Here is a 16,695-nt window from a genome sequence, read left to right on the forward strand (position 1 = left end):
AAGGAAAGAAGGCAGACAAATGGGTCAGAACCAGGGTGAGGCCTAGAAATCAGGGTGGTGACCAGAAGAAAGATTCTACCAAACCTCAAGAGAAAGGTGGGGATAAATCTAAGGACAAATCCACTACAGGGCCCCAAACATCCTCTGAGGGGGGTGGGTCCCAAACGCCTTCCTCTAATGTTAAGAAACCTTATTGCCATATATGTAAGATACCTGGCAACTGAAAAACTGACAGCAGTTGCCCAAAAGCCAGCAATAAGGAAACTATTCCTCCAAGTAATACTCCAACACCTCCTGTTACTATTAGAAGTAATTCCCCAGGTGGTGGGAGTGCCCCCAAAAATGTGGTTGGGTTTACTTCGGGAACTCAGGTGGACTCTGCCCTAACCAGGTCCCCTAGCAACTCTAGTCTGTGATAATGGCATGGGGTTTGCCAACTTCACAGCATGTCCCAATATCTTGGGCAAGTACAGACAGGAGCCCCACATCATTGGTCAGACAGCTGTGGCCTATGGGGACACAGGGGCTAGCATCACCATGGTGAGTGAGAGACTAGTCCCCTCAGAACAGCTTTTACCTGGGTTTACATACCAGGTGACCAACATTGATGGAGTCAGGTCAGATTATGCCATAGCAGTAATACATCTCAGCTGGGGAGGTGTCACTGGCCCAAAGAGAGTGGCAGTGTCTACAAACTTGCCTGTAGATTGTTTACTGGGCAATGATCTTGAAATCTCAGCCTGAGCTGAGGTAGAGCAACAGGCCCATTCCAAAATGATAGGCCTTCCTGAAAAAGTTGAATTGAGAAAAGAGGGGTTTTACCCAAGAAAATCCACAAGGGACCTGGGTGCAATATAGTATACAAAATGAGGGTCCCTGTGAACTGTGTAAACATTATTCACATTTATTTAAAGCAACGATAACAAAACAATAGAAAAAGTTAGCAGGGCGGTGATGGTCACAGCCCAACCCCGAACAGATTTTTGTGTTGTGAAGCCTGAAACTATGGATCACTCCACTCAGACAGAGAGCAAGGGGAGGAAGAAAAGTATCCTTACCACCAGACATTAGGTGAGGGTCAGCCTCCTCAGGGAACCGACCCTACCCCTTATGAAGGAACTGCCCCAGAGGTAGTCAGGCCTGGCCTGGCAGAGCCCCTGATGTCAGTGGACCCTTCCAAGGTGGTACCCAGTCTGGAGCAGGTAACCTGCCCCTCTCTACCCTGCCTCAGTCAGCCCAAGGCTGTAGAGGTCAGGGAGGCCAGTGGACCCCTAAGGGCCCCCTGTCCAGAGGAACCCTCCCATCAGCAGATTAGGGGCACCCAGCCTAGTAGCCCTAGCCAAATGAAAATTCCTCAACACTCTGAGGGATCTCCCTTACCCTTATGTAAGAACCTCCCCCAGATGGACTCTGTTGGACACAGGCAAACCTGGGACTCAGTGGTCTCAAACCTGACCTGTCCCTCCAGTGGTCCAACCAAAGGGACCCAACCTCCAGCTGTAGGTAGCCAAAGGTTGACCCTGAGAGCACAGTGCAACTCAGTCATGGAAAGAAAGGCATACATGGTGGATAGTGATCAGAGGAAGCTGAGCCCAACATTAGTGGAGCCTCACTTCAGCACTCCATCCCAGCACCAGCCTTTTACTTTGCCAAAACACCCCATAGGAAGTAAATCCCAATGGTGGAGACCCTCTGATACCCTAGGGTGAGGGATTGCTTAGTGGACCATAAGACAGTGGGTAACCATGCTAGTGCAGGTACTTCCTTATATGGCCACTTAGTCAATATAGGCTTACCTGGACACTGGACAAGGATAGACTTATCTCTTTTCATTTGGGTGGGTGGGGGGCGGTGGGGGGGGGTTGTGTAGGAAGGTGGAATCTGACTATATGGTTACCCCAACTTTTTTCCTGGTGTTTTGCTGGTTTTTGACTTAGTTGCCTGGGACCCTGCTATTCAGGGCCCCAGACTATCTGCTTTCTCTATAACATTGACTCCATGTACTTTAGGTACACACCAGATTGGTTACTGGGTCACCCTTGTGAGCCACTGTATAGTGTACCCTTGGTACTCGGGGCATAGGTGCACCCTAGGCCTACCAGGGGCTGCAGCATGTATTGTGCCACCCCTGGTTTGCCTTCCAAACTGACACCACAGGTTGTTCACACAGCCTGGGTAAGGTGGTGTAATCACCCCTTAATTAGATATAGTATACCTATATCTGCCTTTATATATAGACACATATACACCTATAAGCCACTCCTAGGGTAGGCCTCGACAATCCTGGAGGGAGAGTGCTTGGTTTTATGTGAGAGGGTGCCCTAGCATGAGCTGAGCACCTCTGCAGCTTTCAGAACCATCTCCTTATAGCTGTTCTATGATATAGCCATACCATATACTCTTAAGTGCATTATAATCCTCGCAGTTAATGCTAACTTTGGTTTCGCTTTATCAAAACATGTCGTGAAGGTGTCAAACACTTTGGAACACTACCCCCCCCGCCAATTCTGGCGGCTGGGTAGCATTCCACCCTTCTAGAGGGAAAAGACATGCAGCTTACTGCTTTACCCGGTTAAAGTTAACCGCTTCGCTGCGGCCGCGATTTTACCGCTGTGCAGTAAATAAAAGAACAGGGCGGGCCGTGACGAACCCCCAGCCCAGACGTCATCAGCACACGCCCACCGCGGGGTGTGACGGCTGGGGTTCGTCACCAGCATGGGAAGGGTTAAACAGAGCCTCAGCATCACAAAATTGATGCTGCTGCTACAGACACAAGTCTGACCTCCTGTTGTTGGGGGAAACTCAAGCAAGGGCGGCCTGGACAATAGGTTTCCTGTCCAGGGAGGTGCCAGCACCTCCCCAGGCAGCAGTTTTGTGTATTGGAGCAGGGAGGGCTGCATTCAGTAAATGCATCTAGACACTGCCTGGGGCACACAAGGTGGTCCATGCATAGCGCGGTTCAAACCAGTTGCTGGGGCACTCCAGCCCCAGCTCTGACGCAAAACTGGACAAAGTGAAAGGGGTGTAACCACCTCCTCCTCAGGTCCACCCATAGGAGGGACCTAGTCAGGTAATCCAGCCCCCATCCTTAGTATAAGTATAGGAGCTGTGTCCCCAGGACTTTAGATTATCCTGGGCGAATCTTTGAAAGACATACCTTGGACCTTCGACATTCCATTCTGCCTGGAAGAAGGAAGACATCTCCCTTGTGGTCAAGGAGTGACCACCCTGTGCAAACAGGAACCACCAGCAACTTCACCGGTCTGCAGTTTCAAGGCTCCCGTCGGAACACGAAGACTCTGCGACTCAAGAACTGGACTTCCAGACTTCCCTGACCCCGATCCACATCCACAGCAAAGCTGAGACCCGTGGCAGACACGAGAGACGTAGGGCCGGACATCTTGGATATCCTGCATTTTGCTACCTGCACTCCTTTCCTGAAGCCTCAGTAAATTGTGCATTGGGGTACGAGAAGCCCCAGCCCCGCGCACCATTTGCACCGAAGCCCAGGCCCCGACACTCCGCGAATGTCCAGTGGGCCCCGCCTTTGCATTTGAGCTCGACGCGTCTTCCCGGTTCCTTGCCCGATGGCTAGTGAGCCCCCTGAAGATACCATCTTGAAGTTACTTTGCTTTCCTGGTTGCTCCCGGCTTGCTCCAGCTTCCCTGAAAAGCTGAAGCGCCACAGACCTTGCTGGTCTGCAACAGAGCCAATCTCAACATTCTTTGTGGGTTGCGGTTGCCAAGGCTTGTTGGGTCCAATCGGGATACCGACACCGCAGTCATCTAGATCCATCGTGGGACAGCTCGAATCCAGCGCCTGGTCAACGTCGATGCCTCCTGGACCTCGTGGCTGAAGAGACAAACTCGCCTTCTTCACCATCAAGCACGCAACATCGCCTGGTTCCTTCCTGGTCACTGGCTAGTGACCAAGACTCTGTATCCTCTGCTTTCAGGTTCTTCACATCACTGATCCACCCTTGGATCCACCCGGACACTTTTCCTCTGGTCGCCTGCAGCACTTCTTTGCAGCTTTCCATAAAAAATGACGACGAAACCCGACACGAAAAGACACCTATGCACCCGGCTTCCCTGGGTGAGGTAACACAGGTACTCCGGTGCTCCCATGGGTCTTGACTCTCAAAGTGCCCTAGTTTAAAAGGGTTCCATCCTAGTCCATCCAGAAGTGTCCTTAAACAGTAACTTTTTAACTTCTTTGTTTCCCATAGAAAGTCAATGGTAACTCACGATTGTTTAGACACTGCACGCGTCTCCCGTGGGCCTCCTACTTCCTAACCTTTGGTTGTTTAGTGTAGCCCCAGCGATTCCACAGGCCCCAGGCCTGCTTTCTAACTCACGTGGTACTTATACCACTTTCTTAGTATATGGTTTGTGAGGCCCCTAGGGCATAACGTATACTGTGCAACTTATAGTATATTAACTGTGTGACTTGTATTGTATTTTGACCTCTGACCTCATAAAGAGTGCAGAGGGGTTGTGTTTAGATTAAATACATATATATTTGATATATACCTTTTGTGGTGTCCTTTCATTTGGTATTCAAGGGATTATATATGGTAAAACAACTTGCTTAACTCGCCTACTGAAGTCTTAGCCTGAAGACTGCTGGTTCATGCTACCACTAGGATAGCTTTCTATAAAGTTGACTTTACAACCATCATCAATAAGGGATGATTAGACTGGTGCAAGGTGCCCACTAGAACTAGTGGACATCATATGCCAGGCTAACTTCTCACACCCAGTGCATCACTGACATGCAGAGAGAAATCTAAAACCCTTGGTGGGATTGCAGTATCTTGTACTCTTCATGAAGTCACTAAGTACTTAATTTTACAGTGATGGGTAAAAGTAGGTATTACTGCTATGAAACGTGTAAAGTCTTGAAGCCTTGAAAAGACAGAGAATATTCAAACAAGCATTGAATATAAAAAAAAAATACAAAGCTAGCGACCCATTTGTAACTCAAGTACCTTTTGCTTTACTTTTAGTTATTCATCACCCACTGACAACTAGGTTTAATCTTTGGCTAATCATCTTTCATAGTTGTGATTGTTGGGGGAGGCCAGGCTTTTTTTCCTGCTACTAACCATCTCTTTTAGGGGCCCGCTCCACCTGACAGATGGGGACTGGCAGAAACAGAAAGTGTGGCAGCTGGTCAGCACCATCCTGGAAATTGGTGATTGCAGAGGAGACGAGTACGTTTGCGTGCTCAGAGAACACATCCAGTACCTGTCCGTTTACATAGTCAGACATGAGATGTCGCACCAAGTCAATCTTCCTGGCATGGTCTGAAAAGAGGCAGAGAGCAAAAGGGACATGCAAAATGAAGGGTACATGCAATGAAGCAAGAGAGAGGAAAGCATGAAATAATGGAAGCAGGATGGAGGAGCAGGTAAGGAATAGATGTGATTTGTGATCAAAGAAGTGAAGCGCAGGCAATGAGAATGAAAGAGGGAGTAGCAGACAAAGGATAAGAGTGAGTGAGAGTGGTAGGCAGAGAATTGAGGGCCACCATGAAGAAAAAAAAAGGAAGAGCAGTCAATGAGAAGTATGCAAGGGGTGAGTCGTGAATGAAGAATAGAGAGATAGGAGCAGAGAATATTGAACAGAGAGGAAAGATCATGAATAAAGAAAGAAAAGTAGTGTAGCCAAGAAAAGAAGAGGAAGTAAGCAGTGAATTTTAAAAAGGCAGGCCACCATCAGTGAGTAAAAAGTCATTAAGGACATATAATAAGCAGTGAAGGAAGACACAGCAGACAATGAAGGAAAATAAAGTAAAGATTTAGGAACAATAAGGTAAGCCAGGGATGAAATGATATGCATTTAGATCAAGCGGAAGGTAATGAAAAAGTAGTGATGGAAGGCAAATAAGGAGGTAATGTTGAATCAAGATAGCGGACAAATGGGTCCAATCAGGCAGCAAAATGGTGTTTGGATGATGAACATAAAAAGAAAACAGAAGAAAAAATTAACATAAAAATGAGCATGCAGAGGATAATATCACTGTTACATGAACAAGTGGGCTTCATTCCAGCAAAAGGAAAGGGGTTTGAGAAACCTAAGTACACTATTCTAATGAATTAAGAGGGACAATGGGCAGGTAAACCCCGAAATCGCCCCACTAAGAGAAAAGTAATATCCCTGATCACCCACTCAGAGCGTCAGATTGCCTGAGATCCCCCATAAGAAAGAATATACTGGCCCAAAAAATCACATCGGAGGCTACTACCAAAAATCAGCAACCAAAGAAGAAGCAAGTGCTATCCTTTTTGTAGAAGACATTTTGACAAGTGACATGTTAAGAATAAATGAATAAGATCTCATAAGACAGAATGTTCTCTTTGAATTACTTCATGTACAAATTCTGTCATGAGGAAAGTTCCATTTGAATTATTTAGAAGCTAAAACACAATCTGTTTTTAATAATGGGGAGAGAGTTTTGATACTACTCACCATGAGAATCCTATAAATATCAAGGTAAATATATTTTACTGAATTGCCTCTACCAGGAAAATGATATGATAGTCCTAAGGGCACTAAAAGCTTGTTCAAAAGCCCTGTGTGTACTTGCTCACACATGGAAAGACAGATGTGTGCGCACACGTGGGAATATAAAAACAAAAATGTTGAAATTAGTGTTTGTGCATCTAAAATGCCAAAGTGTATATCGGAATATAAATAATTTGAGCTTTATATGACACTGAAAGATAAGCTTAATGTGTGTTCAAAACAATATATTTAATCATTAGGAAAATACTAAAGATAGTTAAAGAAAAAAATGTTTGAGCATCCTTTCATGGAATTAAAGTGCACCATTGACCTAAATTATAAAGAGGAATTTCTTCGTGAACATCTTGAAGAATCTGTGTACACTCACCTGGCTTAGAGAGAGGCATGGGAGGTGGAAAAAACTTTCGTAGTGGCTGTGGTGGGCTGCCAAAAAAAGAGAACGATTAGAGGTTTAATCTGAGTCACACTTATATCAGTATCAAACAAGTCTCTTGTCTGTAGAAAGCAAACAACAAAGCAGACCAATCAGTAATCACACTTGAGCATAGTGGTAGGACTGAGGAAATTGATGAAAAAAAACTGTGGTCAAAGCAGGAGGATACCTTGACTCCAGACTGTGCAAGGACAGGAACTTTCAGAACCACATTCTGTGACAGAATATGGGCTTTCCTTAGACCAGGCTGTGCCAGCGCACGCAATGTTCTGGACCAAACTGCTGCTGCAGAGACGTTCATGATAACATTCTATGCCAGTGCAGAGAATCTTCAGATGGAACCCTGTGCCAGAGCAAGGGCCACCCAAACCAGTGCATGCAGAACAGCAGATTTCTTACTCCCACATTGCAGCTGCACATGGATTCCCAAAACTCCAGCCTGTGCCAGAGCAGGGCCTACAATAACCCAAGTGTATGCCAGTACTTTTATCTCCTTGATTTTAAGCTTTGGTTGCTCATGAAGTCAGTTTGTGACAGTGCAGCAATTCTTCTGACACTCAGAATGTGCTTGCTTCAGGATACCTTACCATAGTCTGTACCAATCTAACAGCTTTCTAGATCTCTGAATATAACAGCACACAGACCCGCCTAAACTTAATCTTTGAAATGGCACAACTCTGCTTGCACCTTGCTCATCTAAGTGCACTGCCTCTACTGCCACTAGCACATGCACTCTTAGGGACTCTAAGTGCAGAATCATTTCAGCACCTAAATCAAACATATTCAGCTTCTCTTGTATCTATTCTATGACAACTCACTCATCTCAGATTGTGACAGTGCAAGGAGTCTTCAGCACCCAGGCAAAGCAAGCACAGCAATTCTCCTACTCCAGGTAAATGACTTTACAAGGACTCTCCGGTTGCAAACGTTGAAATTCCTCTGTCCAAATCAGTGATCTATGCAAAAACCTTGCTCCCAGTTTCTGTCATAAGCATCAACTTGTCTCTTTATGAGACCATGTTGGCAAATATCTGCAACCATTCTATGGTAGCCTTATAAGTTTAAGTGGTTACCTGAGATCGAGTCCTTGCAGATGGAGTGGATGTTGCTGATAGTGTCCAAATACTTCAAACACAATAGGTTTTGTCTTTATATACTCAATAAAGGATTCGGTCACTTCCACAGCAATCTGCAAATTTAGAAAGTCAAAAAATCAGATGCATGTAATTAATGTCTGCCAAAATGCTTGCACCACTGGAAGAAACCAACAGCTGGAGCGGTCAACCTCGAAGCTGGGCAACCCGGTTCGTGTCTCGGCAGGGACGCTCAATAAACTCTGATTCGGTCCAAATCACTTAATCTCCCAGTGCCTAACAAAAATAATTAATACGCCCGTCTTTCAAGCAACTGGTGCTAATGTAAAGCGGTCTGATACCTTCGGGTCGAGTTCATGCTATATTAAACAAAAAAAGAATTTAAACTTCTAAATTATAAAAAATAGCATCTCACAGCAAATGCATTTAGCCAATTCTTTACAAAATACCATTCGCCTGTCACACATGTATGGGATTTGCCTTAGCCCTCCCTCATGGTCTCACTGGGTAATACAAATGCAAAAAGAGGAGTGATCATTCAAGATGGGTTTAATTGAGGTCATTACAAAGCAGTTATTTATTACCTTTGATATTCAATAATCTAATAATTATTCAGAGTTCAAATTTTGAATTAATTAAGTAATAAACCTCTCATCATTCATCTGCTACTGATTCCTTTTAATAAACATGATATAACACATCTTAAAAAAAATAGTAATAAAACAGCAATCTAGTTCTAAACAGCAATATCATTTTAGAACGCCATATTCATTTTCAAGATATAGAATTTCACATGATCTCAAGCACCAATCACCGGATGAAGGGTGAAACATTAAACCTGGAAATCCATCTTGCCTCTTTTAATCTATAAATTCCAAACAATTTCAAGCTATCAACTTTGCACAAATGTTTTTCTAAAACATATTGTGCTGTGGCATAGCTAGGATTTTTATTTTGATTGGCTCTAATATGTTCCACTATCTGTGTTTTGAAATTTCTGATTGTGCTCCCCTGTATTTTTTTTTACCACAAAGGCATACTACAGAAATTGTTAAACAATTAATGAACAAACATGTTTCATATTCAGTTTTCAGGTTGTCAAAACATTTGACGGGGCTTAGTCAAAACTTCACATTTTACAATGTCCACAAGCTACCCTTAGGTAGAGGAGAAAGCCTACTATTGCCCGCATTTCAAAATAGCTCTCACAAAATGTACTTTTCAGATTAGGCAATGTTTTGTACATTATTGAAGGATGTTCCAGGACACACTATTTTTAACCTTGAGTTAGTAGGTGCCAAGGCATCTCTAATCGCTCTATGCGGTATAACATATTCCAGTAGTATGTAAATATCATTCTAGTCCGAGTGCCTGAATTTAGGTGAATATTCAAATAGAACTTTCTTTCTACTAAAAGACTTCACTCTATTTGAAATAGCCTTTAATTTGGCGATTTATAACCATCTTTGATCAATCTTTCCTTCATTTTCGGCAATTCTTCCAAAAATGTTGGTTCTGAGTTACGATTTTCTTTCACACTCAAAAAACTAAAAAATCAACAAAAGGAATGCTTTCAATTAATTTATACAGCATGCAAATGTAAAAGAATAGAATTTGAAGCAGTGTGTTTTCCATGAATATACGTCCTCATTTTAACATTTATCTCAATTGTGGAATTTAAAAATACTAACGATTCTTTGCTTTTGCCCATCATTAACTTGATGTTCAAAGGATTCTCATTTAAAATAATCGAAATTCGCTCAAAAGAGTCACTGGATCACTCCATATGAAAAATATATTGTCTATGAATCGAAACAAACCATAGAAACATGGTTCATAACTTCGCATGTGGGTGGAATGATTTGGGACCGATTCGTTTTATTGCATACCAATTGAATGAACATGCTAGAAAATTTCCAATAGTTTGTGGACAGTCAACAGTATTTCATTTGGTAATGGATGAAAGGTACACAAATCATTATGTACTAGAATAACTAAATCAGGCTTAAGAGCATGGAGATAAATTTTACCAGCACAATGGTCTTAAACAAGTTATTCGTGATCCACCAGTAGCTCGCTTGCCTTCTGAGTAGATCACACATGATAATTGCCCATCAGTTGGCTTGAGAATATGCAACTGCATAATTGCCACAGCAGCACGTTAACCCCTTGCCTGCTTTTGACGGAACCGCTCCGTCATCAGCTGCGGTGGCGCTGTGCCGATGACGGAGCGGTTCCGTCATGGCCCGCTCGGAGCGCCTGCGCGGCGCAAATTCCGCACCTGCGCAGAGCGTTCCATTGAGCGGGGCGGGCCATGACGGAACCGCTCCGTCATAAGCACAGCGCCACCGACGCTGGTGACGGAGCGGTTCCGTCACCAGCATGCGGCCGCCCCACCCCCTTAGCACTGCGGCGGAATAGCAGTGAAGGGGTTAACATACTGTTGATCCTGTTCTATGAAGCAAAATAACGGACAGTGAATGACCAAGCAGTCCGGTCCCTCTTCAATAATTATTTCTTTCTCTTTTTGCTTCAATTCGGTCTTGCTTTTTCTTTTTTTCTTCTCGCCTTTGATTGTTCTTTTTTTCCACTCCTTCCTTTCCTTCTCCATTTATTTTTCTCCCCGTTTTGCTTTCTCTTATTTTTTATATGGTCTTTACTTCCGTCTAGTTATTTCTTTGTTTTTCTATTTTACCTGGTCTTTCTTTTTCGATTTCTTCTTTCCCCGCCTTCCTTTCCAATCTTTCTCTCTTCTTTGCGGTCTTTCATTTTCTTTTTCCCCTATCTTACTCTTCTCTCATTTTGCTTTGCTTTTTCTGCTTCTTTTTTCCTTTCTATCTCTACTTTTCCTTTTCTTCTCTTATTTTCTTTGCATTTTTCTTTCCTCCGGATGGGGAAACCAAGAGGCTGGACCCGTTGAGAAAGAAGAGGTTTTCTTCCGCCAGCCTGAGATTGCAGTCTGTGAACTGCATAAAACCTATAGGGCCATTACACACTCTGCGGGACACGGTTCAGCAAGTGCTGCCACAGGTCCAGGAGGACTCGCTCAGGCTGTTGCTGATGGGAGAGACGGAGCAAAGCTCACTATCCACTGTGGGTTTGACACCACCGACTCACTAGGCAGAGAAGTTTCATCGAAGTTGGCCTTGAAGCACCACTCCTGGCTAAGGACGACTGGCTGTTCGAGGAATGTCCAGGCATCCCTTATGTACATACTCTTCGATGCTACCCGTCTCTTCGGAGACTAGGCAGGTTCGGTGCTGAAGCGCTTCAAGGACAGTCAGGCTATGGCCAAGTCTTTGGACCTTCCTACGACCCCACGTCACCCCCAATTCACCTTTCGCTCCTTTTGTGGCTATGGAAGGGGCTTCCAACCAAGCCAATTTTCTCCCAGCTACTGAGGTGCACATGCTCCCCAGCCTCTACGAGGCAGAGGGTGCGGTGCCCACAGACCTGGCATCAGGATTCACCATCATCTGCCCCACTGGCTGTTCATTACATTGGACAGGTGAGTTTTTCAAATTGTCCCACGGAGCTATTCCCTCCCCTTCATGGCACCCCCTCCCTCGATTCCACCATACGATTAATAGCTGACTAACTGACTGAGGATCATCTGTCCCTTCTCCGTAAGTAAGTCATGGGTCTCTTGGCCAACGGAGCCGTAGAGAGGGTTCTGGAGCCAGAAGTAGACTGAGTTTGGTATTCCTGTTACTTTCTGGTTCCCAAAAACGACAAAGGCCTTCATCCTATTTTGGATCGGCGGGCCGTCAGTTTCTTCTACCTCAAGAAGGAGAAATCCAAAATGCTCACGTTGACTCAGGTCTTGACTGTCCTGGACATAGGAGACTGGGTGGTGGCGTTGGACTTGCAGGATGCCTATATCCACATTCCCGTCCTGCCTGCCCACTGGTGATATATGCAGTTTGTGGTAGGCCACGAGCATTTTCAATTCACTCTGCTCTCTTTTGGCCTCACCAGCAGTGCTTAATTTGTGCCGGTGCTTTCCGGTGCTTAGCACCGGCACTTATCGGTCAGGGCCGGGTCTACACGGGAAATCAGCTGCTGCCTGCTCACTGACTTCACACGGGTCTTCCCAGTGGCGGCGAAGAGCTGATAAGCGCTCAGACATCTTGGGACACTGTCCTGATGGGGAGAAAGGTGGGGTGGGGGTCCGCCATCCACATGCCTGACGCAGACATCTGCACACTGCTCCGAGACGTGCTGCCAGCTGCTGCTTGCTGGGCTCAGTAAGGTCATAAATAGTTAAAGATTCCTGCTCTCAGCTCTGGACCGGCTGAGAGAGCAATGCAACAAATCTGCCCAGCCAGGCTACCGCAAATATTCCTGCGGCGCCGCGCGATGACACAGTGCTACAATGTTTCATTTACATTATTCCGATTTCCCCGCGGTGCAGCTCTGGCTGTCACCCTGACGTCACGGGGCCCCGTCAGGTTGTGTGCTAGTAATTGCTGGTGCCATGGTGGACCGGCGTCACATCCTGTCTGAGCGCGGAATTCACATTGTTTAGGGAGGGAGCTGGCTGGTTGCTAAATTTGCCACCCGCAAACCATTCATGGCTTTCGCAGCTTCCTGCTGCAGCTCACACAGGCCCAAGCATGGCCGCAGTGTGCTGTCACTTGCTGCACCCTGCCAAATTCAAGTCTTGCCGCAGCCAAGGGACACAGAGGAAGGAATCAGTGACCCGCGTTGCACCAATTGTTGTAGGATAGTCTGTCACTGGACGGTCCCGCTCAGGACTCACTGAACAGCCTGGACGACTCGCATCAGTTCTCTGACACACATTCCAGAAATGAGGATTTCTCCCACCAGTGCCCTTCCGGTGTTCACCAAGGTAATTGTGGTGGTTGCAGCTCATCTGTGGAGTTCAGGGGTGCCAGTCTTCCCCTATCTCTACTGTTCTGGGTGGATGACAAACTCTTTGTGGGATATTTTGATGTGAAGGGGACGGGCCATGCAGAAATGGACCATCTCTAGAAGGGTCGTGCTCTGCATTAAGTTCTGCTACACATTGGTCATAGAGCACTCTCCTGAAGGTTTGCAAACTCATTCCAAAAGAGCTTAAGCTGCAACCACTTCGTTAGCACGTGGAGTCCCGGTCTTGGACATCTGCCAGGCAGCAATGTGAGCTTCCCTGCACAAGTTTACCAAACATTTTTGTCTGGACAGTTAGTTCCGTAGAACAAGCACTTCGCCCATTCGGTCCTGCAGGAATTTGTTGTGTGAAATAGGTCCGCAGCCACACCTCCGGGGATGGTATTGCTTGGGTATTTATTTAAAGGTAAGGAATCTACGGTAGAATCTCTAGCAGATGCACAAGTTACTTACCTTCGGTAACGCCTTATCTGATAGAGAATATATCTAGCCACATATTTCTTATCGACCCACCCATCCTCTCTGCTCTGTGAAAGGATTTGTAGGGACAGGGCTGATCCGTTTCAGGGCCCTAGTTTTCCACACCAGTGTTCTTCATGGCTCTGCTCTTCAGGTGTGGAAAGTTGTGAAAAGAAACTGACATCAGCGCACCTAGGTTTCGCCTAAATACATGCGGAGCCTAAAAACACCACCTACTAGCGCGCAGGGGTACTGCTTTCAAAAAATCTTCTGGATCCAGCCTGACTCCTGGGAAATTCAAAGGGATTGAATCTGCGGCTAGATATAGTCTCTATCAGATCAGGTGTTACCGAAAGTAAGTAAATTGTTCATTATGATTGCTTGACTGGAATATTAGTGGGGGAGCGGCGGGGGGATTGATGACAGGGATAGAGAGCTGTGAAGCTGACTCCTATCCGAGTACTAACCAGGACTGGCCCTGCTCTGCTTCCGAAACCAGGCGCATTCAGGGTGGTATGGCCATAGGCAAGAGCTGTAAAGTTCACATGTGCCACTCCTCAAAATGTATTGATTGTTAATGGTTCCAGTTAAAGGTTCAAAATAAATGTTAAAATAGGAGCGTTCTGATGAACAAGTTACTTACCTTTGGTAACGCCTTATCTGGTAGAGACAGGTACTAGAATTAGATACCAAAGCAAAATCATTCCTGGAGGAAGGCCTGCAAACTGAGCAGATCAAAATCCCTGAGTAGAACTAGCAAGTGGCTAGCTGGAGAATAAGAAGACAGAAGAGAACCGCTGCTCTAAGGCAGCAAGGCTAACTAGAAATTGATTTGCAGCTCAAAAGCTGCGGTAGGAACCACAGGTAAAAAAAGCAGAAGATAGAAAAATATGTACTCCTGGCAGAGGAACAGTAATGTGCCCAAAGACAACATTTCACCTCAACCTAAATACGAGTGCACAGGCACGACAGAACCCGAAACAGGGTCGGCCGCGAGGAAGGGAACCCAGGACAGAAAGCAATGCTCGCAGTAGGAAAACATTATCGTAGCCAAACTGTTTTGTAAAAACAGACAGAAGGTAAACCATAAGTCATGCACAAGGAACAGCATGGAGCAATACTCAAAGAGTATGCCTAGACGAAGAAACTACCAGAGCCAGAGGTAGCCTACACAAGATATTCATATGGGTAAGAAATGGTAAGAATATGGGTAAGAAAAAAAGAGAACAATGGGAATTTTAAAAGATTAAGGAAGGTTCATAAACGTTCCATTGCCGTTATTGAAGGACACAGAAAGGCAGCACTCAATGCAGCGAACTCACAACAGTCTGTAGCTTGAAGTCTTTATTTTCTTCTCATTGTTTTCATTTTTATAAAGTGCAAAGTGCAGACAGTGCAATCAGGAGACAAAAAACAACCTACGCGGTTCGGCCAGAGGCCTTCATCCGGGTCAGAGTGTGTAAAGTGCAAAGTGATTATAAAGAGATTGGTTGGACCCTCCCTCAATTGAAAAAAATAGTATTGGATGGTTGTTAAAGGAACATAACAATTCTTTAGCTTTTTTTCTTTTTCTTGCCAACTTTATGCGCTCAAGTTTACACAACCCTCTGTGTTCAAAAAGTTAAGTAACTGAGGAGGGTTGAGTGGGAGGAGGAGCCCCTCAATAAATATATTTTATTAGCTTATCAATTTTATATAGGGTGATATAGGGTGATGTATCCATTGAAAGCTTATTGTGACCAAATTAATTATGCGTTTAAAGCCCAATCTGATTTTAAAAAGCAGTTATTTAACATTTCTAAAATTTCATAATTTTATTAAACCATCTCATCAATTTTTTATAGAAAAATGGCAACAACTTTAACTCATGGAATTTCTCCATATAGCATGGAAGTAAAATGAGGAATGCAATAAATATAAACATGTAAAAAATTATTTGTTTCTTATGTGCACCCCGGATTTGGTAAAGTACCCTGATAATCAGGTGATTGCACAATTCTGTTTTTTCCCTTTCATTAATACATCCCTTACATTTTCTTTTTAGATTTTATAAATGATAACAACTTGACTTTGTGGTTTCCTCCATATATCATCAGAATAAAGTGCAATTGCAAAAGATTATGAAATATAACATTTTTAGAATTTTTTGTCGTGTGTGCACATCAAATCCTAATAAAGTATCAATATAGTTACGTTTTTACACGCATAACATTCAAGCATCTCACTAATGGTCAATGTCAATCAAACAAAAACCGCAGATTAATCGCTCCTTCTCCTATGTTTCAAAGTGCCAACCGCATAATCTAACCAACCACAATTCCCAATAAATGTATTTTAGTGCAACATGTTTCAAACGTTTTTCTCCATTACGACAGTTGTGGTGCGAGTTTATAATGAAGTATACAGTTCTGCATCAGTATTGAGTCCCCATGGTATTTCTGTTCCCATCATGATTATACAAATGGACTCTGCTTTCCGGAGCGTCAGTTCCTGTTCCCCAACTCTGATATTTAAGGAGTCATGTTCAATACCATAGAAAGATAGTTTTTCAAAACTGGACTCATGATCTTTCCACACATGCTCTGCAAGGCATAGGTGAAGTCTTTGTTTTGAATTGCTCTAAGCTGTTGGAGAACACAGAATTTTAATTTGTTCACTGTACTCCTAATGTGCTGTTTTACACAATCGCACCTTAGGCATAGACCACATGTGTAGTCTTGCATGTGATTATTTCCTTGATTTTCTCCCATATCAAGGTGATTACTTTTTGCTGGTTGTGATCATATTTACATGCCTTGCATTTTAGGCATTTGAAAAAGCCCCTTGCTCTTAGCCATTGACTTTTACTTCCACTTTTGTCTGCTCTCTGATAATGGCTGTGTGCTAGCAGGTCCGCCAGGGAAGATGCCTTTTTGTAGGTAATACTTAGATGATCTGATGCATATGCTTTTAAATCTTCATGCTTTGTACGTATTTTCCAATGGTTTTGTAATGAATCTCTTATTGTATTACTCGAGAAGTTGAATTGTGTGATATACCTTATAATATTCTCCTCGGGTTGTTCCCTTTGCTTCTCCTTGAGGCTCTTGGGATGCAATAAAGACTTGTCTTTTTCATAGCCCTTGTTTTTGCATTGTCCAAAACCACCATTGGGTATCCTCTTTTCAGAAATCTCCTTTACATCTGGTCAATCTGTGAGAGGAACTCTTGATCTTCAGTACAGTTTCTACGTACTCTAAGAAACTCCCCATAGGGGATACTTCATTTAAGACATTGAGTGAGCACT

At 44.3% G+C, this 16,695-nt stretch overlaps 1 protein-coding gene across 13 annotated transcripts in view; it reads right to left on the bottom strand.

Moving 5' to 3' along the window:
- KIF1B (kinesin family member 1B) overlaps positions 1–16,695 on the bottom strand; it is a 1,388,545-nt gene that overhangs the window by 571,354 nt on the left and 800,496 nt on the right. For all 13 annotated transcript variants that reach the window (XM_086921360.1, XM_086921359.1, XM_086921355.1 and 10 more), the window contains 2 exons: positions 8,037–8,152; positions 6,898–6,953 (listed from right to left, as the gene is read on the bottom strand). In XM_086921360.1, coding sequence (XP_086777486.1) covers positions 6,898–6,953; positions 8,037–8,152 — 172 coding nt within the window. The remainder of the gene's footprint in view (positions 1–6,897; positions 6,954–8,036; positions 8,153–16,695) is intronic.

This window comes from Lissotriton vulgaris, chromosome 5, assembly GCF_964263255.1.
Source record: "Lissotriton vulgaris chromosome 5, aLisVul1.2, whole genome shotgun sequence".
Classification (NCBI taxonomy): domain Eukaryota; kingdom Metazoa; phylum Chordata; class Amphibia; order Caudata; family Salamandridae; genus Lissotriton; species Lissotriton vulgaris.